This window comes from Gopherus flavomarginatus, chromosome 1 (assembly GCF_025201925.1).
Source record: "Gopherus flavomarginatus isolate rGopFla2 chromosome 1, rGopFla2.mat.asm, whole genome shotgun sequence".
In the NCBI taxonomy this organism is placed as follows: domain Eukaryota; kingdom Metazoa; phylum Chordata; order Testudines; family Testudinidae; genus Gopherus; species Gopherus flavomarginatus.
In genome coordinates, this window is record NC_066617.1 from 119,659,999 (window position 1) to 119,684,710 (window position 24,712).

Genomic DNA, 24,712 nt, shown 5'->3' on the forward strand with positions numbered 1-24,712 from the left:
TGCACCTTGTTCTTGTGGAAGACCGTATATGGGGGGTCTACCACAAGAGCCCGGAGTTCCGACACCCGTCTAGCTGAGGTGATAGCTACTAGAAAGGCCGTCTTCCAAGAGAGGTAAAGCAGGGAGCAAGTAGCTAACGGCTCAAAGGGGGGCCCCATGAGCCGGGACAACACCAGGTTAAGATCCCAGGTTGGAGCAGGGGGACGGACGTTAGGGTATAAACGTTCCAGCCCCTTAAGGAATCTAGACACCGTCGGGTGAGAAAAAACAGAGCGACCATCCGCACCCGGGTGAAAGGTGGAGATAGCTGCTAGGTGGACTCGCAACGACGATATGGCCAGACCTTGCCCTTTGAGGGACCAAATGTAGTCTAAGATGTCGGCTACCGAAACTCCAATAGGGCGGAGATTTCTCTCCACGCACCAACAGGAGAAGCGCTTCCATTTGGCCAAATATGTCGCTCTTGTGGACGGCTTCCTGCTGCCCAAGAGCACCTCCCTCACCGGCGTGGAACAGCGCAGCTCAGAGCCAGTCAGCCACGCAGGAGCCACGCCGCTAGGTGCAGTGACTGCAGGTCAGGGTGACAGAGGGTCCCGTGCTCCTGGGTAATCAGGTCCGGATGAAGGGGCAGGGGAACTGGGTCGGCTATGGTCAGGTCCAGCAGCATGGAGTACCAGTGCTGTCTGGGCCATGCCGGGGCTACCATGATCACGTGAGCCCTGTCCCTGCACACCTTCAGAAGGACCCTGTGGACCAAAGGGAATGGGGGAAACGCATAGTACAGGTGGGTCGACCACTGGATGAGGAAGGCATCCGCTATCGACCCGGGCTCCCTGCCCTGAAAGGAGCAGAACGCTTGGCACTTCCTGTTTCCCTTGGACGCGAAGAGGTCCACACGGGGATAACCCCACCTCCGGAAGATGGAGAGGGCGACGTCTGGGCGAAGGGACCACTCGTGGGACAGGAAGGATCTGCTCAATCGATCCGCCAGCGTGTTCCGTACTCCGGGGAGGAAGGAAGCCATGAGGTGAATGGAGTGGGCTACACAAAAGTCCCAGAGTCGTATCGCCTCGTGGCACAGGGAGGAGGATCTGGTGCCGCCCTGCTTGTTGATATAATACATGGTCGTCGTGTTGTCGGTGAACACCGCGACACAGCGACCCTGAAGCTGATGACAGAACGTTTGACAAGCAAGACGGACCGCTCTCAACTCCCGCATGTTGATGTGTAGCCCCACCTCCTCCTGGGACCACAGGCCCTGCGTCCTCAGGGTCCCTAGGTGGGCCCCCCAGCCGAGATCTGAGGCATCCGTTGTTAGGGACACCAAGGGCTGAGATGGGTGGAAGGGGAGACCCGCACATAACACTGCCTGGTCTAGCCACCAGCCGAGAGAATCTAAGACCCTCTGGGGGATTGTGATTAACATATCTAGCGGCTGTCTTGTCGGCCTGTAATGACTGATGAGCCACAACTGGAGAGGCCTCCTGCGGAGCCGAGCGTAATCGGTCACAAAAGTACAAGCCGCCATGTGGCCTAACAGGGTTAGACATGTCCTCACTGACGTTAAGGGGGCTGTCCGCAGCCGTTGCACGATCGCCGACAAGGCCTGGAACCGCTGCAATGGCAGCAAGGCCCTGCCTACAGTGGCGTCCAGGACGGCCCCGATGAATTCCACCCTTTGTGTGGGAACCAGGGTGGACTTGTCTGTGTTTACCAAGAGGCCCAGAGTGGCGAACATGTCGGTGATCACGCGGACATGGCTGCAGACTTGTTGTTCCGACGTGCCCCGAATCAACCAATAGTCCAGATACGGAAACAAGTGGATACGACTGCGCCGAAGCTGCGCCACCACAACTGCCATGCATTTCGTAAACACCCTCGGGGCCGTGGACAAGCCAAATGGGAGGACTGCAAATTGATAATGAAGAGACCCCACAACGAAGCGAAGGAAACGTCTGTGACGTGGCCAGATGGCAATGTGAAAATACGCGTCCTGCATGTCGAGGGCGGCGTACCAGTCTCCCGGATCCAGGGATGGGATAATGGTCCCCAAGGATACCATGCGGAACTTCAACTTCACCAGGTACTTGTTGAGCTCTCGCAGGTCGAGGATAGGCCTGAGGCCCCCCTTGGCCTTGGGGGATCAGGAAGTAGCGGGAATAAAACCCCTTGCCTTTTTCGTTCTCCGGCACCGCCTCTATAGCTCCTTTGCCGAGGAGCGTCTGCACCTCCTGCCGAAGGAATTGCTCGTGAGAGGGGTCCCTGAAGAGGGACGAGGAAGGGGGGCGGGGAGGAGGAAATGAAACAAACTGCAGGCGGTATCCCGACTGCACTGTGCGTAAGACCCAGCAGTCTGATGTTATTAGGGACCACGCTGGGAGGAAAAACGAAAGGCGGTTGGAAAACGGGGGGGAAGGATCCATTGGGGAAACTGTTACTGCGCCCTCGGGCGCACCTTCAAAATGAAGGCTTAGGTCCAGGCGGGGGCTTAGAGGAGCCTTGGTTCTGCCCCCCTTGGTTCCCCGAGTGCCTGCGCCTTCCGTTCCTGCCGCGGCGCCTGTTAAGGTCCTGCCGCTGGCGGAACTGGGAATACGGCCTGCGCTGTTGTTGTTGTTGCTGCGGCCGGAAGGGTCTGCGTTGCGTCACTGGTGTGTGCATCCCGAGTGACCGCATGATAACTCGGTTGTCTTTCAGACTCTTGAGTCTGGGGTCTGTCTTGTCCGAGAATAAGCCTTGGCCTTCGAAAGGAAGGTCCTGTATAGTGTGCTGGAGCTCCGGCGGAAGGCCAGAAACCTGCAGCCAGGAGAGGCGACGCATTGTTACCCCCGACGCGAGGGTACGGGCAGCCGAGTCCGCAGCGTCCAAAGAGGCTTGCAAGGACGTGCGTGCGACCTTCTTGCCTTCCTCCAAGATGGCCGTAAACTCTTGGCGAGCATCTTGTGGCAGCAGCTCCTTGAATTTATCTGCTGCCACCCAGGAGTTGAAGGCGTATCTGCTCAGCAGGGCCTGCTGGTTGGAGACCCTGAGCTGCAGCGCCCCAGCCGAGTACACCTTACGGCCGAGGAGGTCCATCCGCCTGGCCTCCCTGGATTTGGGGGCTGGAGCCTCCTGGCCGTGACGCTCTTTATTGTTTACCGATTGGACCACCAGGGAACACGGAGTCGGGTGCACGTGGAGGTACTCGTAGCCCTTAGAAGGAGCCATGTACTTCCTCTCGACGCCCTTCGCAGTGGGAGGAATGGAGGCCGGAGACTGCCAGATGGTGTTGGCGTTGGCCTGGATGGTTCGTACGAACGGCAGGGCGACTCTGGTGGGAGCGTCTGCCGAGAGGATGGTCACAATTGGATCCTCTATCTCCGAGACCTCCTCGGCTTGCAGACTCAGATTTTGAGCTACTCGCCTGAGGAGGTCCTGGTGCGCCCTGAGGTCCAGCGGGGGGGGGCTGTTGGAGGAGGTCCCAGCCACCGCTTCATCCGGGGAGGAGGATGAGGAGACCCCCGGCAAGAGAGTGTCTAACGGCGGGTCTCCTTCGGCCCTCGCCTCTACCTCAGGAGCCAAAGCGGAGTCTTGATGCTTGGACCCTTCCTCCCCATCCGGGGAGGGAGGGGGGCGAGACAACGAGGCTTCAGGTGCCCTGCGCTCCGCAGTCGCCGGCCTAGCAGGGAGCTGTTGGGGGCCCTGGGCCTGATGATATGCCCAGGGTGTCCAGAATCCCCATTGTTGCGGGCCTTGGTCCTGCTGTGGCGGATCGCTGAACAGCGCCGCCTGCCGGTCGGTGCCCAGCGCATACCCACTGTCCGTTAGCAAAGATACGGACGGCTGTCTAGAGGGCCATGGCGGGGCGGACCCTGGATGGCAAGGGTCTGCGCGGGCCGGCACGGACGCTCTTCTTGGTGCCGGGGACCGGTGCCGGGAGTCATATCGGTGCCGGGACCGGGACCGGGACCGGGTTCTGTCACGGTGCCGGGATCTGGACCGGTACCGGGCGCCGCTTCGGTGCCGGGATCGGGACCTGCCACCAGCTCGGTGCCGGGAGGTCGACCGGGACCGGGACCTGCCACCAGCTCGGTGCCGGGAGGTCGACCGGTGCGGCGAATGATGTCTGGATCGGCTCCTGGAATCGCGGTGCCGGTATCGGCGGCTGGAGACCGACCGCGATCGTCTTGATGTCGACCGGCGCCGCGAGTGCGACCGGTACCGCTGAGGGGAGCGGTGCCGGGACTGCGAGCGGCGGCGGGATCTGGAGCGACCGTGGCGTCGGGACCTGGATCGAGAACGTGAGTCCCGAGACGGTGCCGACATCATAGGCTTGCCTCTGGACACGACCCGCACCGGAGGTACCGGGGGTGGCAGCTGAGTGGGCTCAGTCATGGCTATGAGGTCCCGTGCCGAGGCGAAGGTCTCTGGTGTGGATGGCACCACTATCTCAACCCCAGATGTCATGGGGGAGCTTGGCGGCACCGGACTCGACGGACCCGCCGGGCCCGGAGTCGACGGTGCCGGCGGCGCCGCGGCCGATGTTGTGGCCGGGCGCTCCAGTCGGGTCTGCCTGGCCGGAGTAATAGACTTCGACGGCCTAGGCTCTGTCCCCGGTGCCGGAGAAGGTCGGTGCCAGGGAGTCTTCTCGGTGCCGGTGCGATCCGGTGCCGGCGCCGAGATCACGGCCTGCGAAGCCGCCGGGTCAAGTGCCGCCTCCATAAGGAGAGTCCGGAGCCTTTGATCCCTCTCCTTCTTTGTCCTTGGCTTAAAAGCCTTGCAGATGCGGCACTTGTCGGATCTGTGCGATTCCCCCAGGCACTTCAGGCACGCGTCGTGGGGATCGCTGGTAGGCATGGGCTTCTTGCAGGCCGCACACTGCTTGAAGCCCGGCGAACCAGGCATGAGCCCGGTGCCGGGTGCTGGGAAGGGCTAAGCCCCCGGCGAAGAACTATTTACAAACTACTTAACTACTACTATCTACACTTAACAATCTAATTAACAACTACAATAGTGCTAGAGATAACGATAGAGAACAAGGAGAGCTAGGGACGTGGAGGACAGCTATGCCGCACTCCACAGTTCCAACGACCGACACGGCGGTAAGAAGGAACTGAGGAGCGGGTGGGCCGGCAGGGATATATATTGGGCGCCATGGCGGCGCCACTCCAGGGGGCGACCTGCCGGCCCACTGGAGTTGCTAGGGTAAAAAGTTTCCGACGAACGTGCACGCACAGCGCGCACACCTAACTGGAATGGATGTGAGCAATCACTCGAAGAAGAATGCAACTTTATGCAAAATGTTAAGTGAATCCAATTTCCCCCTAAGAATTAATGTAAATGGGAGTAGGGGGTTAGGTTCCATGGAATTTTTTTTCCCAGACAAAAGACATTTATATACATATACAGTCTAAGTTTTAAACAGTTTAATATTGTACACAGCAATGAATGACTGTGAAGCTTGGTTGAGGTGGTGAAGTCAGAGGGTGGGATATTTCCTAGGGAATGCCTTGCTGCTAAATGATGGACTAGCACACAGCTGAGCCCTCAAGGGTTAATACATACTTATTAATGTAACCTCACACTCTACAAGGCAGGAGGGAGGAAACACAATAGATGCCGGGCAGTAGCTGCAAACACTTCACTGCAAAAACCGAATATGATGAGCCCATGCTATCCAGTGGGAGTGCACCACTCCCTCCTCCTGACAGCACATACACCGCTGCTGACTTTCGAAAGTGCAGAGGAGTAGGTGCATGAGAGAGAGAGAGAGAGAGAGAGAGAGAGACGTGCGTTGCCCCTTGAAGTAGGGTTAGCATACTTGAAGTACGTTGCCTTTTTAAGCAGATCAGCCAATTCAGAAAGGAAGCAACAGCTTCCAGCAAGTGCCCTCCTTTCTGTCCCCCTCCTCTGCTTTGTGGAGTGGGGGTATGGAGCAGGGGGACATTGTGATATCAGCACCCTCTCCCCCACAAGCAGGAAGCTCCTGGTAGCAGCTTCAAGGCAGAGCAGAAACAGCATGGTAGGGTGGGGAGGGACAGCTGAACTGCTGCTGAGCCACATACCTTACAGGGAATTTAGGGGAGCTGATGGGGGATGCTGGCCCCGCTTGGTTCTAATCCCCACAAGGAGGGGCTGCTCTTCCAGAGAATCCTGCAAGCAGTGGACGAAACAGGCAGCTGCCAAATGATATTGTAAGGGAGCATTGCACAGCTTTAAACATGCTTGTTCCCTAACAGCACCACAACAAAACAATGTTAACTGGGACCACGTTAAGTGAGGCATTACTGTACAGGACTAGGAGGTAGGCTGCTTGGCTCTAACACACTTTGTGTTACCTTTACCAGGTGACTTTCTGCACTGCAATTTCCTTATCTGTAAAAGGAGAAAAAATAGTGACCTGTAGAAGAGGCTCTTTGTATTTTGTAAGATAACTTTGCATTTTCTAGACCACCACCTGCACAAGTATCAGCAATTGCATTTCATTCCATGTGAACAGAAAGCACTGGCCGGAGAGGCAAAATGGTTATGTTGCAGTAGCACACAATTACAACATGACCCCTGGATATTCTAGATCCTGTAACCTTTATTGGAAAAAGATTGGGAAGATGACATGATTCATAACTTTATATCACAGCTGCAATTAAAAAGCTGTTTTAGTTAGTGCATGGTCTACTATTCATACTGAAGTTCCCAAAAGCAGCAGACATAGTGGGACTCATGCTTTGGGAGATCTTTAGACCAGTAGCAGGCAATACGGAGTGGACAGGAGTAAGAACATTAATTCAAAGAATAGTAAATAGATGCAGGACTCATTATACAAGCTAGAAGTTTGTCCACAAGATTATTAACCAGCATGTATACTGTTATACATTTCATGCAAGGTAGTAGAGCCACACATGCTTTGAATTTATTTTAAGCCCTGTTTTATGAAACCAGAAGCTCTTCCTGCAGTGCTACGTACTGTTTGGAGATTTTCAAGTTAGCTATATTTGATGTTGAGGCTAAAGGCACCCTCTGGTCTGACACTTGATATGGACGTTAGAGGGAAATAATGTTTATCTAACCCTCCAAAGAAGTTTAGAACCCTCAAGCCCCAGGGATGAGGATCTTTACTGGTCCCAACTAAATTAAAATAATTCTGGAATGCTATGTGGAGACACCATTTTCCTTAAGATCCTGATGAAAGATGTGAGTAAAGGAAGGATAGGTGGCTGTTGGTATGGTCTACCACCTTTTCTTAATGGTATCAGGTTGCCAAGAGTAGTTGCTGGTTCTCCAGCACTGGAAATTTTTAAAAAGAGATGCTCATTCACCTACAGCTATTGGACTTCCTGGAATGCATTTCTGTGTTACAGGAGATAACTTTTAGCCTTTCTAGTGTTAAAGCAAATCAAGAACAAGCTAGGAGACAGGTTTGTATGCAATATACTTTTATTTTACAAGAGACAAAAGTTCTCTACTACAGCAATTTGAGGAGAAGTGACAAGGGAATATGAGTGAGCCAGTTACCAAAACAAGTGTAAAGGTAGTCACCAGTACGCTGGTTACAGTCATCTGAACAACAGTGTGTGTATATACCCCCCCACCCCATGGCCTTTCTAGTGCATGTGTATGTCAATGGACTTGTTCAGGAAGCCACATGAGACACCTAGAGCTGAAGGTGTATTTAGTACCATTTCTCACTGCTTTAAGGAGGAAGTCTTAGAGGTCTAGCAAGAACTTCTCCAAGTTGGAGAAGTCTACTTCTGGTGAAAGCTGTTTTTTTTTTGCCACAGGTGAGGTAATCTAGTTCTCAGCCACTACTTGAAGATTGTGGAGAGTATTCTAGATGTAGGTTGTTGAGTTCCTGGAGTGCAGTATGCAGTTCATGTATTGTTTTACATTCATATTTCACCCTCATTTTAAAGAGATACTGCTGGTGACGACATTGATTTTGCTTCCTAAATAGCAATCATTGTTTTTATCTTAGCTCAGCCCCAGGTAGCATGCAGCCCATGCAAGATGTGAGATTGAGTTCTACCCTATACTATCTGGGGAGAAAGTGCCTCTCTAGGATTGTGGTGAAGAACGTTTGAGCCAGGAGCTGCAAGCAGCTTCATTTCCCTACAAGAATAAGCAATTCAATCTAATGGCAGGAGGTGGCTGCACAAAGGTTTAAGCTTTCAGACCTTATTTGTTAATCACTATAAAAGTGTAAAGGAAAATTCGGTCCTTTACAAGTGAGTTGCAGTAAGTTTGACAGAGCCGATTATGGAGGCCAGTTAATCTTCCGCACCCTCATTCTGATGGTTCCATGGCTTCTTCTGGAATTTTACCAGACAGCATGAAGGGTCCCACTAGCCAGGACAGAGGAGTGTTGTGCACTATGTACTCTAGCAGCTCATCCATGTAGCCCTGGGCTTTGGTGATCTGTTTGCGGCTCTGGGTCAGGATTCTGCTGGAGAGGTCTTGGAAGGAGTGGACTGTGGAGAAAGATGCCTGGAGCTCTTTTGTGCTGTGGCGAACCTGCTGCACCTTATCCTGGATGTTGGAGGGGAAGCCTTGGATGCTTGACATTAGGGTCAGGCAGGTTGCCTGCAGCTGCTGTATAATGCTCTGAAACATTGTCAGAGCATGAGACTCCAGTTGCTGAAAGGAAACAAGTTACTAGTGAGGTAGAAGACAACTCTTGAAATAGGCAGAAATGCCACAGCCCAAAGCTGGATCCTGGCTAATTAGATACCTCAGCTTGTACCAAGTCTGTGTCCTCACTCCCTTCTGTCTGCCTCTTGCTCCAGTCCAGCCACATTTGGTAGAGCTTCTCGTGGCCATCTTGAAGCTTCTGATCCACTCCTTGCTTCATGTATTCAATCTGGAGGAGCAAGGAGAAAAGGAGTCTTACCACAACACTTCTGTAGCACCTTTTATACATCACAAGCATTTTTGATTATCTATGAGATGCTGGGGCTTCCTCCATACCAGTGATGACTGGACTATAAATATGCCAAAGACATGCACAGACAGTGCTCCATAGCCAAGAGGAAATTACCTTCCCCTCCCCCTGCACTGAGTCACTCACTTGCAACACCTTTCTTCAGAGATCTCCCTTTCAGAGACTGATTTGGCCAGGTGTTGCTTAGCTTGTGAAGTTTGATGGAATCAAGGTATTTTGGCAGTTGGAGTTGACTGCTTGCCTAGACCAGAGGTGGGAAAACTATGGCCCACATTCAGCCTATGGGACCCTCCTGCTGGGACCCTGAGCTCCTGACCTGGGAAGCTAGCCCCCAGCCACTCCTCAGCTGCCTCAGCCACCAGTGCAATGCTCTGGGCTGTGAGCTCTTGCTGGGCAGCACAGCTGCAAAGCCACAGTCTGAGCTGGTGCTCTGGGCTGCACAGTGGCATGGCTGGCTGTCCTGGTGCTCTAGGCATCATGGTAAGGGGGCAGGAAGGGTGTGGATGGATAGAGGCCAGGGGAGTTCAGGGTGGGAGTCAGGAGTGGGGATAGCGTCAGGGTGGGGAACAGGGATTGAATGGGGGCAGGGGTTCTGAGGTGCAGTCAGGAATGAGAGGGGGTTGGATGGGGAAGCAGGGGGCAGAGGTTCTCAGTGGCAGTGAGGGAGAAGGGGTCCTGGTCACACCTTGCTGTTTGGGGAGGCATAGCCTCCCCTAACTGGCCCTCCATACAAATTTCAGAAACCCAATGTGGCCCTCAGGCCAAAAAGTTTGCCTGGCCTGGCCTAGACCCAAGTTAGAGACTAGCTTAGGAAGCAGCTATTTCCAGTGGAACCTGGGTAGTCAGGGAGAACAGGAGAGCCTAGACACCTGTAGAGAAGACACTTTGGTCTTAGTCTGTTCAGCCCAAATCAGCTCCAGAATAGAATGCTGCAGAGAAAGTGCCTACCAGATCAATGGATTGATGAAGCTGGGAGAGAGTCTCTTGGATACTCTGCCTGGTATTTTTAATCTTGGCTAGAGAATGCTGGTAGGCACGGTGGCGGAGTTTGCTTGACAGGGAGCCTAAGTGCACAAAGTAACTTTGAGGCTGGAGAGGAGCCACTCCATCCTCCTCTATAGATGTTGCAAGTTCAGCTGAAGGAAATAAATGAGGTTTGACAAAAAACAAAAACAAAACACTACACATTATGCCATCCTCCCTTTTGCCATCCTGCTAGACTATAGCTCCTTTCACTATTTTGTTGGATTCATTATGTCAGGAAGTTGCTAGATGTGTCACAAGCAATAGTAACCATAGCTATTCTTATGTGGAAATTGCCTTTTCAGACACATTTGATAGCTGCACTAAGAAGAGTTAGAAGTATCCAAACACCTTTAACTCATTCCCCTTCATCACTCTCTACCCCAAGAGCCCAATACATCTCATTGTCTGGCTAGATAAGCCTCAGGATACAAGTGACATTCTAACCATCTTCATCTACTTTCCAGTAGCCTGCGAACTGTGCAGCACTGTTCAGCTACCTTTGATGGTACAGGAAAAGCAGATGTCTAAACGAAGGACCAGGTGAGCGAATGCAAGACAGGTGGAGCATAATATTTGGCTCCAGCTTTGCATGGTCATAAGGTGAAGAGGGTTCTTTTATTTTCAAGAAGGCCAAGACCTCTAATGAAAGGAACCAGCATCTCAGTTCTGACCTAGTTCCTCATCTGTTATGGGGAGATATTGATCTATCAGCTCCTCTGATTTCTCCAGCACTGCTTCCACACCACTCACAGCCATCTGGCCCATTCTTGAGCCCATGACTGTGTTCACACTGTGAGTCATAACTGACTTGGTGGACTCCACACTCTCTTGCACAGCATCTCTGGTCACATCTACTAAGCTGGAGAATCTGCAGCCAGCTTCCACTTTGGATGGCACCAGCTCCTTGGTGTCTGAAGCAGCCTACAGAGGCGACAGCAGAAGACATTTGGTAATTATTCTTCTTCATGTATTGTTTATACAATTCTCTGCTTTAGATCCAGATGTCTCCCTCCCTCCCCTTCCTCAAATTTTACATAGCGTTCCTAAAGAAGAACCACGATACCACCATCTAGTGGAGTACTATTTACTAAGCTTTAGCCACCCTCCATTCCTATGTAGAATGAGGTAAAAATAGGAGATTTGTTGCCTGAGTAGCTCCTTTACATGACTCAACCACTTTCCTGAACCAGAGCCTGTTCATGAGGCTGCCTCCAGAGCTCTGGACTGGTCCAGTTCTTACCCACTGGGTTTGTGACTACAACCTTCTCTAGAGAAAAGGAAAATAAGTTTACCTTATCTGCTGTAATTTGAAGGCTTGGCAGCTTTTCTTCCAGTGTGCCTAGTCCCTTAACAGCATATTCATTTGCTGCTGCAACTACAGAGAAAGGAAGTTTAGTCCCCTACAAGTCAAACTCAATTTGATCAACTAAAGGGTAAGGTCACTGCTATTTGACAAATTCAGACAGATCTTCTCCAAGGGTAGTAAGCTACTGGAGAAAACGTATGTAGGATTATGATGGAGACCCCATCCCTGGGAATTTAAGTCAAGATTGGATTTTCTTCCTAAGACATATGCTTTAGTTCAGCCTTAGCTATTGGCCTTTATTTCAGGGAAGCCCTGCATTATTTTTATGGCCTGTGCCACAGCAGTCCTTTCTAGCAACTAAATCCACCCCTGCATGAACCTTGATATTTAGAGGGACCCGACTTTCAGGAATTCAGCACTTCTGGAAAAAAATGAGCCCCTTAAATCTAAGCATAAGCACCAGGAGTCACACCTGATTCCTTAAATTCCAATAGCCTTTTAGAACTAACAGGTGTCGCACTCAAGATGATTACCCACATAAAGTAATCAATCTATGGATTGGATTAGTCAAGTTGTCTGTGCACCAGAGACTGAGGACAGTCTTGCAGTCACTGAAGTTATTTGGCAAGGACTTCTCTGCCTGTGAGAAAATGACCAAGTCTCAAAATGTGCAGAAACCTTAAATGAAAAAAGATAGGTGCTCAGCAAGGTAGGGTCTCTGGACTGTAGTTCTATCAAGGAGTAAGGAAAAGTGCAAGATACAGGCCATCAAAAAGAAACGAGACATGGGACTGTGAGCCATTGCACTCTGTCTGTGCTTGGGATGGAGACACTTACGTTCATTCATAAAACCACCTGCAAGCCCAGCTTACTCACTCTGTGGTTCAAATGAAGTCAGAATTGGCTGTGCCCTGCTGGCTGCAGCCTCACTAATGGTCTTCACTCCTTTCTCTGCCACATCACACAAGGACTTTAGGTAGGGGTGGCTCTCCTTGGTGGAGGTGTAGGCAGTTACAGCCATGTCATAGGCAGAGCTGACCAAGGGCAGACTGGCCACCCGCCTCAAGAGATTCTGCAGGCAAGAAAGTGAGAGAAATTTGTGAAAGAGCCATTATCCTGGAAAGCCTACAGAGGCAGGAAAGTCAGTTAGCACCTTGCAGGTATTTCCTAGTCATGAACCTTTCCTCCCACACTAATTCAAAGGCTCTCAAGTTCTCAACAGTCTGAAGGGTTACAGAGTCAAATGGTCCTCTAATTACTATGGGATGTTGTATTAACTAGCTGAAAGCTCGATGTGAGTAAGACACACTTGCTCTTTGAGAGGAGACCTATTATTGCAACTGAAGAGTTATTAGTTATCTGGAAGGTTTATTCAGGTTTAGAGATCAGTTCCCAGAGTAGCTTTCAGCTAGGTCAAGCTTGGCATGTTTTAAGAAAGTTTCATTAGTGCTGAAGAAAGCCAATCACACTGTCTCCTTCATATGATGGGAAACAGTCGCCACGAATATTCAGCTCTGGAGTCACTCGACTCCAGACTATGAAGAATTGCTAGGACACAGGAAAGACCATTGGTTTGATCCAGTATGGCCAAATCTAGCCCAGTATATGGTCTTCCAGTCATGGCCAATGCCAGATGCTTCAGGAGGGAATCAAGTGATCCATCCCCTAGTGTTTACTCCCAGTTTCTGGCAGCCAGGCTAGAGACACCCAGAGCATGAGGTTGCATCCCCTGGCCATGTTGGCTAATAGCCGGTAATGGACCTCTCCCCCATGAGCTTATTATACTTATGGCCTTCACAACATCCCATAGCAATGAGTTCCACAGGTTTACTGTGTGTTGTGTGAAGTAGTTCCTTTTCTTTTAAGCCTGCTGCCTATTAGTTTCACTGGGTGACCCCTGGTTCTTGGGTCATGTTTACTCTTTCACAACACTTCCCTATTCACTTTCTCTACACCATTAGTGATTTTAGAGACCTCCTCTTAGCAATCTCCTTTCTAAGATAAGCCACCCCAGTCTTTTTAATCTTGCCTCATATGGAACAGCTTCCATAGCCCTAATCATTTTTGGTGCCCTTTTCTCTGTACTTTTTTTCAGTTCTAATAATCCTCTTTTGATATGGGGCAACCAGAACTGTGTGTGGTAGTATTATACATTTATATAGGGGCATGATATTTTTCTGTCTTATTACCTACCCATTTCCTAATGATTCCCAACATAGTTAGCTTTTTAAATGGCTACTGCACATTGAGCAGATGTTTTTGGAGAACTATCCACATTGACTTCAAGAAGTTTCTTTTATGAAAACGGCTAATTTAGATTCTATCACTTTGTGTGGTTGGGATTGTGTTTTCTCAATGTGCATTAACTTGCATTTATCAGCATCATCTGTCATTTTCTTGCCTAGTCACACACTTTTCTGAGATCCCTTAATTCTTTTCAGTCAGCTTTGGACTTCACTATTTGTAACTTGATGTAGTTGAATGGGACTCAGTCGCCTCACTTCCTACCTGTACTTTGCCAGCTTCCATCCTCACCTCCTTACTAGGAGGTGAAGGGGATTTTCTAATAGATCCTTTCCCAGGGGATGTCTCTGTCCAAATCATGTACTCCTCTGCACCCGATAGCTTTCCCAACCCCCACACTTAGTTTAAAAACACCCCTACAAGTTTTTTCCATTTAGTAGAATAGCTTTGAGACAGTGATAGGGGAGAGTCAGTATATCACCCTCTTAATACATGTACCTACCTGTTGCTCCTGTTCCTGGTTCTCTAGGGAAGAATCATTTATTTGCTTCTCAGAAGACATAGCAGAGTCAGCGAGAACTGAAAGGCAAGAGAGGTGGAGCAGTTAACGGTCAAGAGCACAAACTCATTTGACTAACATTGCAGCTTAACAACAGTCACATCAATCATAGCTTAAGACCTACAAATATCTAGTTTTACTAATTTGTACCTCTCTGAGAAATAGTCTGTAAGTTATATCTCATATGATGCAGGATTCAGAGGATCTCTGAGCAGTCACATTTGAGAGGAGTTCTATCTTACATACCAGGCAGGAAAAGAAAAAAAGCCAAAGCTACCAGCTATAGATCACAGCAAAGAAGCCCCAACTTGATACCTCCTTTCTCTCCCCTATCAGGAGAGAAATAGAGAAGGAAGGGGGAAAAAAAAACACCCACAAACCAGAATTACAAACCCCATCACTCATACATTTTAAAAAGTAGCATTTTATGCAAATTACTATATATTTGAAACTAATAAAACATAAAGAAAACAATCAAAGTGTTTTTATTTACTATCATCTCATCTACAGTAATTATTTACCTGGCTTCATCAGCTGTACTTGATATTCTAGTAAGTACACACATCCACTCTCTCACCTTTTACGTACCTGTGGTGATGTCTTTGGGGAAGAAGGTGGTCAGGAGCTGAAGACAGACAGTTCAGCAAACCCATGAGAAAGAAGTACTCTCTGGTGTGACCAATGAGGATAGAATGCATGTGGGACAACATGCAGGGGTTCTTGGGAAAGTGAATAATTGTACACATATGATTGCAATTGACCCCTTTGGTTGATTTCTTAGTAGTTCAAGATGAACTCTCCTGTGAGCAGTTTGGTCCAGAGCTACAGAGGTATTTAGGCTCTTAATACCCATTGCTTTCAATCAAAGTTAGGAGTCTAAATAACTTTGAGGAGTTAGGGCTTACAACTCTGTGCAAGTGTTTCTTATTAACGTAAAGCAGGCAGTGAGATAGCCAATCTGCATGGACTCACTTTGGGTAATTTAAAAGCTACAAGTGTATTATTGTGGATTTTTTAACTTATTTGCTATAGGGTAATATTATAAGTAGTATAAATGAGAATCAGAAATCTGGGTCCCTTAGTAACTTTCCCTTCCCATCATCTTACTGCCTAATGAGCAGCAGGGTAGGGAGAATCTTTGCCTGTAACTCATCCTAAAATATAGCTTGCTACCAGAAACCATCTCATGCTATAACTTGTCATTTTTTATTAGTTATTGCATAACTGGGTAGGACAGCAAAGGGCAGGAGAGACATGGACAGAACAAAAGAGCTAGAGGTTCTTTAGTTTGTTCTTCGTCCATGTAGCAACATCTTTTCTCTTCATTCTCCATCCTTTATTATTTGTATTGTAGTGCCTGGGAACCCCTGCCATGGACCAAGACCCCACTGCACTAGGTGCTGTACAAGCAGAAAACAAAAGGAAGTCCCTGCCCCAAGGAGCTAACAGTCAAAGTAAAAGACAAGAGACAACTGATGGAGATGGACAGATGGGGGAGTACAGGAAACAATATTATATTTGTCAGCATGATAAGCTGTGGTCTCAACAGAGCTAAACACTGAAGTTTTTTGTAGGCTCGCACCTTTTGAAATTCAGCTAGCCCAGGGCAAATCTCTCCACTACACAAAGAGGTCCCTGATGTGCTCTGATCTGTCCATGTTGCCTCCAAAGGAATGGGGACACTTTCCTGCAAATGGTGCTCCCTGTAGGACGATATCCTTACATATCCTTGGTCATTGTGTATCAGTACCCAGATTTCTTTGCCTAACCCTGTTTCCTTGTGACAGATCCTTCTCCTGAGCTCAGTCCTCATCCTGCATGCCTCTCAGGAGGGCAACTCACCCATATGCAATCTCCCAGGCAGCTCATTATGGATTGGGGCTGTTTACGTACAGATCTTACGATCATGCCTCAGTTAAAAGTTCAGCAGATGGCCTCTAAGGAATCCAGTAGATATGTTGGGAGTGAAGTGATATCAGGGAGATGTGATGCTGACACAAAGTTTGGCAAAATTGTGCTCAGCTGGTTCTCTCTATTACCAGGCAGCAGAATGCCCCTTTTTGAATCATTTGAGCTCCAGCCTAAGGCTCTCCCACCTCCAGTCTGGTGGAAATGGAAGTATAACTGTGGGTCACTATGACCCAGGACCCCTGAGGGTTCAGAGGGCTCACTCTATGCCAGTACCAATCCCCTCACCTCCCATTTACCCTTGTAGCAGATCCCCGGAGTGTAGCCCCTCCTGAACCTTTTTATTACTTTGTCATGGCTGTGTTGATGGAATCCACCTATGTGCTCTTCCTTTCCTGAGACTAGAGCCTTCTTCAACTCTCAGCCACAGGGAAAGGTAGAGAGATCCTGGAAGCCAAATTTAGACTGCTGGATAAAAGATTAAAGTCCAGGACCTCTATGGTACCATTCTCTGAAATGGTTCCAGCTCCACCTGCAGGGCCAGGCAGGCAGAACTGCAGGATCTCACTGCATGGTTGAGATTGTGTAGAGAGGAAGGTGTTAGGTTTAGGAGGGGTTGGGACAGCTTTTGAGAAAGGAAGAACCTATACAGGAACAACCAGAATTGCTGGCATATTAAATTAAAAATGTTATAGAGGAGTTTTTAAACTCTGGCTATGGGAAAGCCAACAGGCTTAGAGGAGCACACTGTTTGGACAGATACATCCCTTAGGGGAGGCTCTATTAATGGAGATTTTTGATATCCTAGTAAAGAGGAGAGGCTAGACCTTGGTAAAGTACAAGTAGAAGCTGAATATAAATAATCAAAGAAAAGAGAGTGTCCCCTTTAATTACATTGCATGAAGGCAGACAACTAAATATGGACAAATTTAATAAGTGCTTGTATACAAATGCTAGACATTTAAATACTAAGATGGGTGAACCTGAGTGAGGATACTGATAAAACAGACATCACACAAACTTGGTGGAACAATGATAATCAATGGGGGACAGTAGCATCCACATAAGGTATTATAGCAGTGGTTCTCAACCCATTTACTATTGTTGGTCACCATAGTACCTGTATGGCCCTGAGGCTGTCACATAGGCCACGGCTGTGTGCTGATTTGGCCACAGGATGAGAACCACTGCTATATAGCAATAATGAAGTAGGTTGTGCTGCTTGGGGAGTGCCACTACATGTGAAAAAAAGCATAGAGTCAACTATACTAACAAGCTTAAATGAATCAAATGATACAATCACTATTGTGGTCATATGGTAAGTATTCAAGGAGATTAGAGGCTACAAAAATAGAAAACTCAATAATGGGGCATTTCAATTATCCTCATATTGATGGGTTAATGTGTCACCTCAAGACAGGATGCAGAGAAAATTTCTAGACAGCATGAATGACTGCTTCTTAGAGTAGCTAGTCCTAGAACCCACAAGGGGAGAGGAAATTCTTGATTTAATTTTAAATGGACCACAGGATCTGGTCAAAGAAGTGAATATAGCTGACAGCTCAGCAATAGTGACCATAATATAATTAAGCCCCCCCTCCCCCATAGCCTTTAGCTTCAAAAATAGGAACTACACAAAAATGAAGCTAGTTAAATGGAAATTAAAAGGAACAGTCAAACGAGTGATGTTTTTAGAAAGTGTCCATGCAGCTTGCAGGCATGGAAACTTTTAAAACACACCATAGAGACTCAAAATTAAACAAAAACGCCACAGTAACTGGACCCCCTCCCCAAAAAAATCCACCATGGTTAAATACAGTAAAAGGCTATTAAGAGGCAAAATGGCATCCTTTAAAAATCAGTAAAATCCTACTGAGGAAAATAGAAAGAAGCATAAACTCTGACAAGTCAAGTATCATTAGGCAGGCCAAAGGAGAAGATGGAAAGACAGCTGGCAAGTCACACAAATTAAACAAAAAAGAATTTTAAGTACATCAGAAGCAAGACGCCTGCCAAACAATCAATCAGTGGGGCCACTGGACAATCGAGGACCTAAAGGAGCACTCAAGGAAGACAAGGCCGATGTGAAGAATGTAAATGAATTCTTTGCATCAGTCTTCACTGCACCTGAATGTGATGAAAATTTCCATACATGAGCAATTCTTAGGTGACAAATCTGAGGAATTGTCCCAGATTGTGATGTCACTAGAGGGGCTTTTGGAACAAATTTATATTACTGTTTAGTTTTAAGTCACCAGGACTAGATGGTATTCACTCACGGGTTCAGAAGGAACTCAAATATGAAATTGCAGTCATGGGATAAGAGGGAAAGTCCTCTCATGGATCAGTAATAGGCTAAGAATTAGAAAACAAAGGGTAGAAATAAACAGTCAATTTTCACAATGGAGAGCGGGAAATAGCAGGGCCCCCCCCCCCCCCAAGAATCTTTACTGGAACCACTGCAGTTCCACATATTCACAAATGATCTGGAGAAAAGCATAAAACAGTGAGGTGGCAAAATTGTGGAAGAAAAAAAGTTACTCAAGATAATGAAAAAAGCTGACTGAAGTGTTACAAAGAGATCGCACAAAAGTGGTGACTGGGCAACAAAATGCTAGATGAAATTCAAAGTTGATAAATGCAAAGAAATGCACATCGGGAAATGTAATTTCAACTATATACACAAAATGATGGGTCTAAGTTAGGTGTTAAAGACAGATTTTGGAGTCATTGTGGATGGTTGTCTGGAAACATCTGCTCAATGTGCATTGACAGTAAAAACAGGCTAACAGGCAAGGAATCATTAGGAAAGGGATAGATAAGATTTATTGGAAAAGACACAGAGAAGGGCAATAAAAATGGTTAAGGGCATGGAAGACATTCCGTATGAGGAGAGATTAAGAAGACTGGGACTGTTCAACTTAGACAAGAGACAACTAAGGAGATGACAGAGGTCTATATAATCATGAATGGTGTGTAGAAAATCATTTATCCCTTCACATAACACCACCAAGGGTCACCCCATGAAACTAATAGGCAGCTGGTTTAAAAAGAAACTAAAGGAAGTACTTCTCCACACACTTCAATCAGCCTGGGGAAATTGTGAAGGCCATAAGTATAACTGGGTCCAAAAAGAAATTAGATAAGTTCATGGAGGGTAGGTCCATCAATGGCTCTTAGCCAAAATGGTCAGGGATGCAACCCCAATCTGAGTGTCCTTAAGCCTCTGACTGCCAGAAGCTGGTCTGGACCACTTGAAATTGCTGTGTTCTGTTCATTCCCTCTGAAGCATCCAGCAGTGGTCACTGTTAGAAGACAGGATACTGGGCTAAATGGACCATTGGCCATAGTGGGTCAGACCATTCTTCTCTTCTAAAAACCCAATTTTCTGCAAAAAATAATTTGCCAGATCATTTTTGCCCCAGTGCCAAGTGCTGCAATTAAACCACATATTAAGCTCTGTATTGGCACTAGTCCCTTCAGTCATTACTAATGTGTGCTAAAAATACCTTCGTTGTGAGGATCCTAAAATGCAGCCTGAAGTATAAATGCAGCCGATGAATTTCAAAGTATAGGAAAAAGCATATCATTGAAGTGGTGGCTTTATGGTTATTGCAATTCTTTATCTGATTTGCTGATTCTTAATGTAGGTTTTAGTTTGGATTATTTAAGAAAGGCTGAAGACTGTTTTTTGTAGCTCAGTAAGCCTTTGGTGTAACCTTTGTACTGGCCATCCTAATGAGGAATGTTACTACTATAAATTTAGACAATCAAATGGAAGTCTACCTAGGTTTAAGTTGCTCTGCAGGAATGCCCCTTGAACTCAAAAAATATGCTACACCTTGAATAAGACTGACCTATTGCATTGTTGTTCCCTTTGTTGCCAATTTTACTAGAAACAGCAAATAGCTACATTTTAAAAAGTTCCCCCATATAAACAAAATACAACTGCATTTGAGCATCACCAGGCACAAGTACATTAACTGTTTGCTCAGTCAGGATTTTACACCGTATTCATGTGTTTTTGCATCAGTACCACAAAAGCTGCAGATCCTTTAAGGATAGCAGGTTCTGCATAAGCAGTTAGTATGAAAGTGATCTGAGCTTTCTGTGATTAGACACTAAGAATGATTTTCTATTCTCTTGTTTGAGGGCTGGAGATAGCTGCACACAAAGGGGCAGCTGCAGAACTATGGTCATGGCAGTGCTGAAATAATCTCATTACACGTAATAACTAGACAATGTTTTATTACAAGAGAAGAATAGTTTTATATTGCCAAAAAACTCCATAGTTTGGGAAAGCTGCACAGGTAGCAAATGTCCATACTCAGAAGTCAACTGGCACTTCAACCTGGAGTGAAAGGTAAAGGAGTGTTCTCCAAAAACACACAATTTAACACACAAGGCTTCAGAACTGGCTCTTCCCTTCCAGCTGGGAGCAGAGACTAATCTCAAATCACGTTACAACCTGCTGTGAAACAGTAGGAACAGAATTTGAATTACTGTATTTCCCAATCCCAGCCAGCCATCTTGGCAAAAACCACTCCCACGTAATAAGGAGATCAGAATTATATTCAGTGTTTTGTTCTTCAGACTCCTTATAAAGTTTCCTTTGAGCACATCATCTGTAGCCAAAATAGAAGTACAGTGTGATAGCTGCAGTGTGAAAGAGCTACTGGGACAAATGAACAAGTCAGAAGTAACAGCAGACGGGAACCACTGCCAGGGGTCAGGAAGCATGGCAAGACACCACCAGCTTTAATACTCAGCTTTGAAAGGATAGTCCTTGTGATTTGCGCACCTGAGGAAAAGAAAAAAAGGATATTCTGAAATCAGAATTAAATATGACTCATGTTGGCATTAGAGCTTCTTTTGGACCGACAAGGGTCTGAAAGGTACAAGCAGTCTGCACAGGCATTAAGTTCCGACCAGCCTCAAACATATCCAGTTTATACACAAACTTCCCCAATCCCTTTTCATTTAGACATTGAGAAGTCACAGGCAGGGAGATCTGAATGCTTTTTAGATTAAGTGTTTACTTTTGTGCTGTGTCATTCAAATGGTAAGTTTTCGGAGTTTTGAACAATCAGTTTTGATGTCTGAGTTTCATATTGCAAGGTGCTACGATCTGTATAGAAGTATTAATACTTCATACTAAATATGTCAAACTTCAACACTCAATATCCCTAATGAGATCATGTCCATATTTTAAAGATGGTGGGGGAAAAAAGAAAAAAAAAAAGTCTGTCAGAGAGATCAGTTGAGTTGTATGTGATAAATAAGCTGGATAGCCAGGCTCGGGATTTGGAAATTTAACTCCTAACATTGTGTTAATTTCTCCATATTGCGGTCTCTGATTTCATACAGACAAATGCAAGATTGCTTGCTAAATTTGTTACTGTGTTAGAATTCTATTTACAAAAAACCCAAAAGACCTCAAAAGACTTTCACTCAGTTTTGAAAATTTAAACTTATTTACATCATTTACTTGTTCTTCAGATGGGACATTAGTAATAAGAATCTGAGCTATTTTAAATTCACCCAAGGCAAAATCCCCCCCGCCCCACTATTTTTAGGCTGAGACAACTTTACTCAGAGCTCTGTTTGACACTTGATTTGAAACAGGTTTACTGTTCATTTAGGAGAGCACCCTTTAACACGCTCAGTTCCAGAAATCATTTCAGAGTGTGACAGAAGAGTGAGAGAGTACTCTCTGATTCTGGGATTGCTTAAAGTCTGAGACTTGCACTCCAAAACCAGACCTAGTTGAAAACAAACTAAACAAAATCCCCCACTACACCCCAGCAACAGATAATCACAACTGCCTGATTTCCTCTCATCCATCTAGCAAAAGGCAACAAAGGGATAATTTTGAAACATCATGATGCGTGGGGCCATGTTCAGGCACAGCTAAGTAGGAATGCAGATCTACTTGGACAGAAGAGAACATGTTACGGGTTTCATCTTGGCAGGTGTTAAAAATCAATTTAAAATGATTTCATTTTATAATGGGGACTGAAAAACTAAACTGACAGCAAAGAAGCTGATCAATGCATCTCAAGATTTAGGACTTCCAAGAGCAATTGAATTCCTCAAGTCTCCATTGGAATTAAGTATTCGGCATGCTAACAAACTCCAGAGGCAGGTATCTGCATTCTACTGACAAAGCGTGTGGCAGATCGTTAAAAGGTTCGACCAATATCACAGATTGAGTCCCACATCAGGGCTAGCTTTAGAACTAGATACTAAGAACTCCTGTGTTTAGGCTCTCTCTTATTTATCAAGAAGTAAGAGTTTAAAATCAAATGTAGGTATTGAAAATAAGGCCACATGTTCACCACTGTGAAGAGGTTAAAAACCCTTCCTGAAAAGAGATTTTTGGACAGCTTTTAGGTAAATTTCAGTTTGCAGGGGTTTTTTTTTTTTAAAATCAATCTCACACACACAAAAATAATTCCCGGATATTGTTTTCAAGCAATCTGCATAGAATAGCACTCAGTGTTTTCAAACATTGTCACCTACATGGTGAATGCACAGGCTCTCCAGTTCCTATTAAAGCTGAGGATGGTTTCCATCTCCTCTTTAGTCAATTCAAAGTCAAACACCTGACAAGAAAACATTTAGTTAGCTTTTCAAGCAGCATAGTCAAGACTTGGGTGATCAAACATTCACAAGACTGAAAGAAAGGTTCATAAACACTCCCAATTTGACGTAAAATCGGCTTTGTACAACTAAAGTATTTCCCTTTGGACAGCTGCAGTCTACTGGTAGAGAAAGGTGTAAGCTGAAGTGACAGACCCATCAGCTACACTGAAAGCTTTTGTGAACTGTTATAATAAAAAGACAGTTAGCTACACATTTATCCTGCATTTTTGTTCATATTCACTGACATCTAATGCCTCCGAATGTGGGTAATACATTTTACCGGCCTGTTAAGAATACAATGCTGGAAAATTGCAGCGTTCCACTTAATCCAATGTGTGTGTTCTCACAACTTGTGTAATTTGAATGTTTTAATTTAGGAAATAATCAAAATGTTTTTAATTGACTGGTAATTCAGTGAAGTACCACTGAATTAAGAACAATTATATGACAAATTGTGTGTGTGTGAGTGAGAGAGAGATATCAGAGACTGGATCTGAGTATAGGAAAGCTATTTTCGTGACACTGCTTTGTATACACAGTGTTTTAGTGGCACATGACTCCACTCAGGTACTAGGCAAGCTTTACTTGCTGGTTTGTTCAGCACACAAGAGAAAGGACCGTGAACAGTAACTTTGTGCATTTAATTTTAAGCCAGTTCAGCTCACTTTTGCCCTTAATCCCAAGTGTTAGTTTAACCTTCATTATACTGTATGTAAAGGTACTAAAGAACCTTCCACCTTCTTTTCAGGGTAACCTGGGAAGAGTGAGAAAGTCTGGCTACCTTCCACATAAGAAGTTTGGACTCCATCTAGTTACTACACTTCAAAGCCAACCTGAATGTTATTTGCAATCTTACCTTAAAGTTCTCTTCAATACGATGTGGTGTAACAGACTTGGGAATCACAATCACATTTCTCTGGATATGAAACCGGATCAGAACCTACATAAACAGATCAGCAGTGTTACTTGCAAGTCATTCATCACCAGTAAGAGACCAAAACCTCTCTGTTCTAAACTAACAGTACTATTAGAGCTAAGATTCAAGACACACTAAGATGCAGTTCATCAGAACCACTCCACTTCTAACGCACCTCTTTTCATCACTGCAGTACTTAAGGCCAAGCTGACATTTATTGAACCACAAGGAGTTGAACAGCAGTGGCTAGGTGAAAGCTGATGTTTCCCTTTCCTCTGTTATCCAAATACCTGGTGATCACTAATTCCTTACCCTTATAAGGAGATTTAAGAAATGGAATCAGATTGCAAAGGATGCACAGTCTATACAAGATTAGAATGCTGAAACAACAGATATAATGCAGCGACCTCACTTTGCTGGGTACAGATACCTGTGCTGGGGTTTTGTTGTGCTTGGCTGCAATCTCCTTAATCTTGGGGTCATCCAAGAGGGAAGGGTCCTCTGGTTTAGCCCTGTAAAAACAAGAGTAGAAAGTTAATGGTGGCAAGTTTTCATAAGATGACTCTACATACTAGCAGAAACATGTACCCATTACAACTGCATTACTTGCTCAACATGCCTCAGAGTTTCAAGTTCAACATTCACATTGACTTGCCTGATCATGACAGGCTGCCAAGCATTCTTACCATGGCCTGTCGGGAGATCCGAGGGGACTGTATGCGGTCACAGAGATCCCTTTGGATTGGCAATACGTAATCAGCTTCTCCTGGGTAAGGTATGGGTGGCACTCAATCTGTGAGCACAAGGACACACATTTACTCAGAGGCAGACTGCACTAATGCTGCTATGTTCCAGGGATCATCTCCTATTCCACTTACAGGAAATATCTTTGGTAGGTTGGCAAGTTATGACTAATTATGCACTCTGCGTATGTTACACAACTTTGACTTGTTTGGTATTCTATGAAATTTTCTTGTTTTTGTGTTACATCTGTTGGGTTTCAGTATTACAGGATATTGCAAGGCAGGGGAGGGGATGGGGAGAACATACCTTACTTATGTTTTCATCATCAACTTTGGTCTCCAAACATTTACAAAATAGTCAGCCTCAGAATTAGGCAACTGAAGCAGTACAATAAAGTTCATATCCGAACGTATAGCATAAACTCAGAATAATCTAGCTGAAGCGAAATTCAGA

General features: G+C 46.2%; 4 protein-coding genes and 1 pseudogene across 7 annotated transcripts in view; 1 reads left to right on the forward strand and 4 right to left on the reverse strand.

The window, feature by feature from the left end:
* LOC127058943 (aldo-keto reductase family 1 member B1-like) overlaps nt 1-6,416 on the forward strand; it is a 172,035-nt gene extending 165,619 nt beyond the window's left edge. Inside the window, exon 10 of the mRNA XM_050969470.1 lies at nt 6,324-6,416. Within this exon, the coding sequence (XP_050825427.1) occupies nt 6,324-6,327 (4 nt within the window). The 3' untranslated portion in view covers nt 6,328-6,416. The remainder of the gene's footprint in view (nt 1-6,323) is intronic.
* The window catches only part of LOC127058826 (perilipin-3-like), a 159,033-nt pseudogene extending 144,612 nt beyond the window's left edge, over nt 1-14,421 (reverse strand).
* LOC127058910 (aldo-keto reductase family 1 member B1-like) overlaps nt 1-24,712 on the reverse strand; it is a 171,845-nt gene that overhangs the window by 131,841 nt on the left and 15,292 nt on the right. For 2 of the 4 annotated variants that reach the window (XM_050969415.1, XM_050969386.1), the window contains 5 exons: nt 24,202-24,308; nt 23,946-24,027; nt 23,456-23,539; nt 22,477-22,559; nt 20,604-20,755 (listed from right to left, as the gene is read on the reverse strand). The exons of 1 other annotated variant lie outside the window; for it this stretch is intronic. In XM_050969415.1, the coding sequence (XP_050825372.1) occupies nt 20,713-20,755; nt 22,477-22,559; nt 23,456-23,539; nt 23,946-24,027; nt 24,202-24,308 (399 nt within the window). In that variant the 3' untranslated portion in view covers nt 20,604-20,712. Of the gene's footprint in view, nt 1-20,603; nt 20,756-22,476; nt 22,560-23,455; nt 23,540-23,945; nt 24,028-24,201; nt 24,309-24,712 lie in introns of those variants that run through there. One more of the 4 variants, XM_050969395.1, reaches the window with a different exon arrangement.
* The window catches only part of LOC127058892 (estradiol 17 beta-dehydrogenase 5-like), a 164,544-nt gene that overhangs the window by 86,008 nt on the left and 53,824 nt on the right, over nt 1-24,712 (reverse strand). The gene's annotated exons all lie outside the window — the stretch shown is intronic.
* Nucleotides 8,257-14,415, reverse strand: LOC127058825 (perilipin-3-like). The gene is made up of 7 exons (XM_050969102.1): nt 13,990-14,415; nt 12,120-12,315; nt 11,230-11,312; nt 10,609-10,858; nt 9,860-10,047; nt 8,702-8,830; nt 8,257-8,607 (listed from the first exon to the last, which is right to left on the reverse strand). The coding sequence occupies exons 1-7, from the start codon at nt 14,047-14,049 to the stop codon at nt 8,257-8,259; spliced, it is 1,257 nt and encodes a 418-aa protein (XP_050825059.1). The 5' UTR covers nt 14,050-14,415.

Excerpts from the sequence above, each read along its gene's own strand:
- LOC127058825 (XM_050969102.1), bottom strand. The coding sequence starts at position 14,049 with ATGTCTTCTGAGAAGCAAATAAATGATTCTTCCCTAGAGAACCAGGAA. Across the intron at positions 10,048-10,608 it reads CATAACAGATGAGGAACTAG|CTGAACTTGCAACATCTATA; the intron begins GTCAGAACTGAG and ends TATTTCCTTCAG. Across the intron at positions 8,831-9,859 it reads TTCATCAATCCATTGATCTG|ATTGAATACATGAAGCAAGG; the intron begins GTAGGCACTTTC and ends TTGCTCCTCCAG.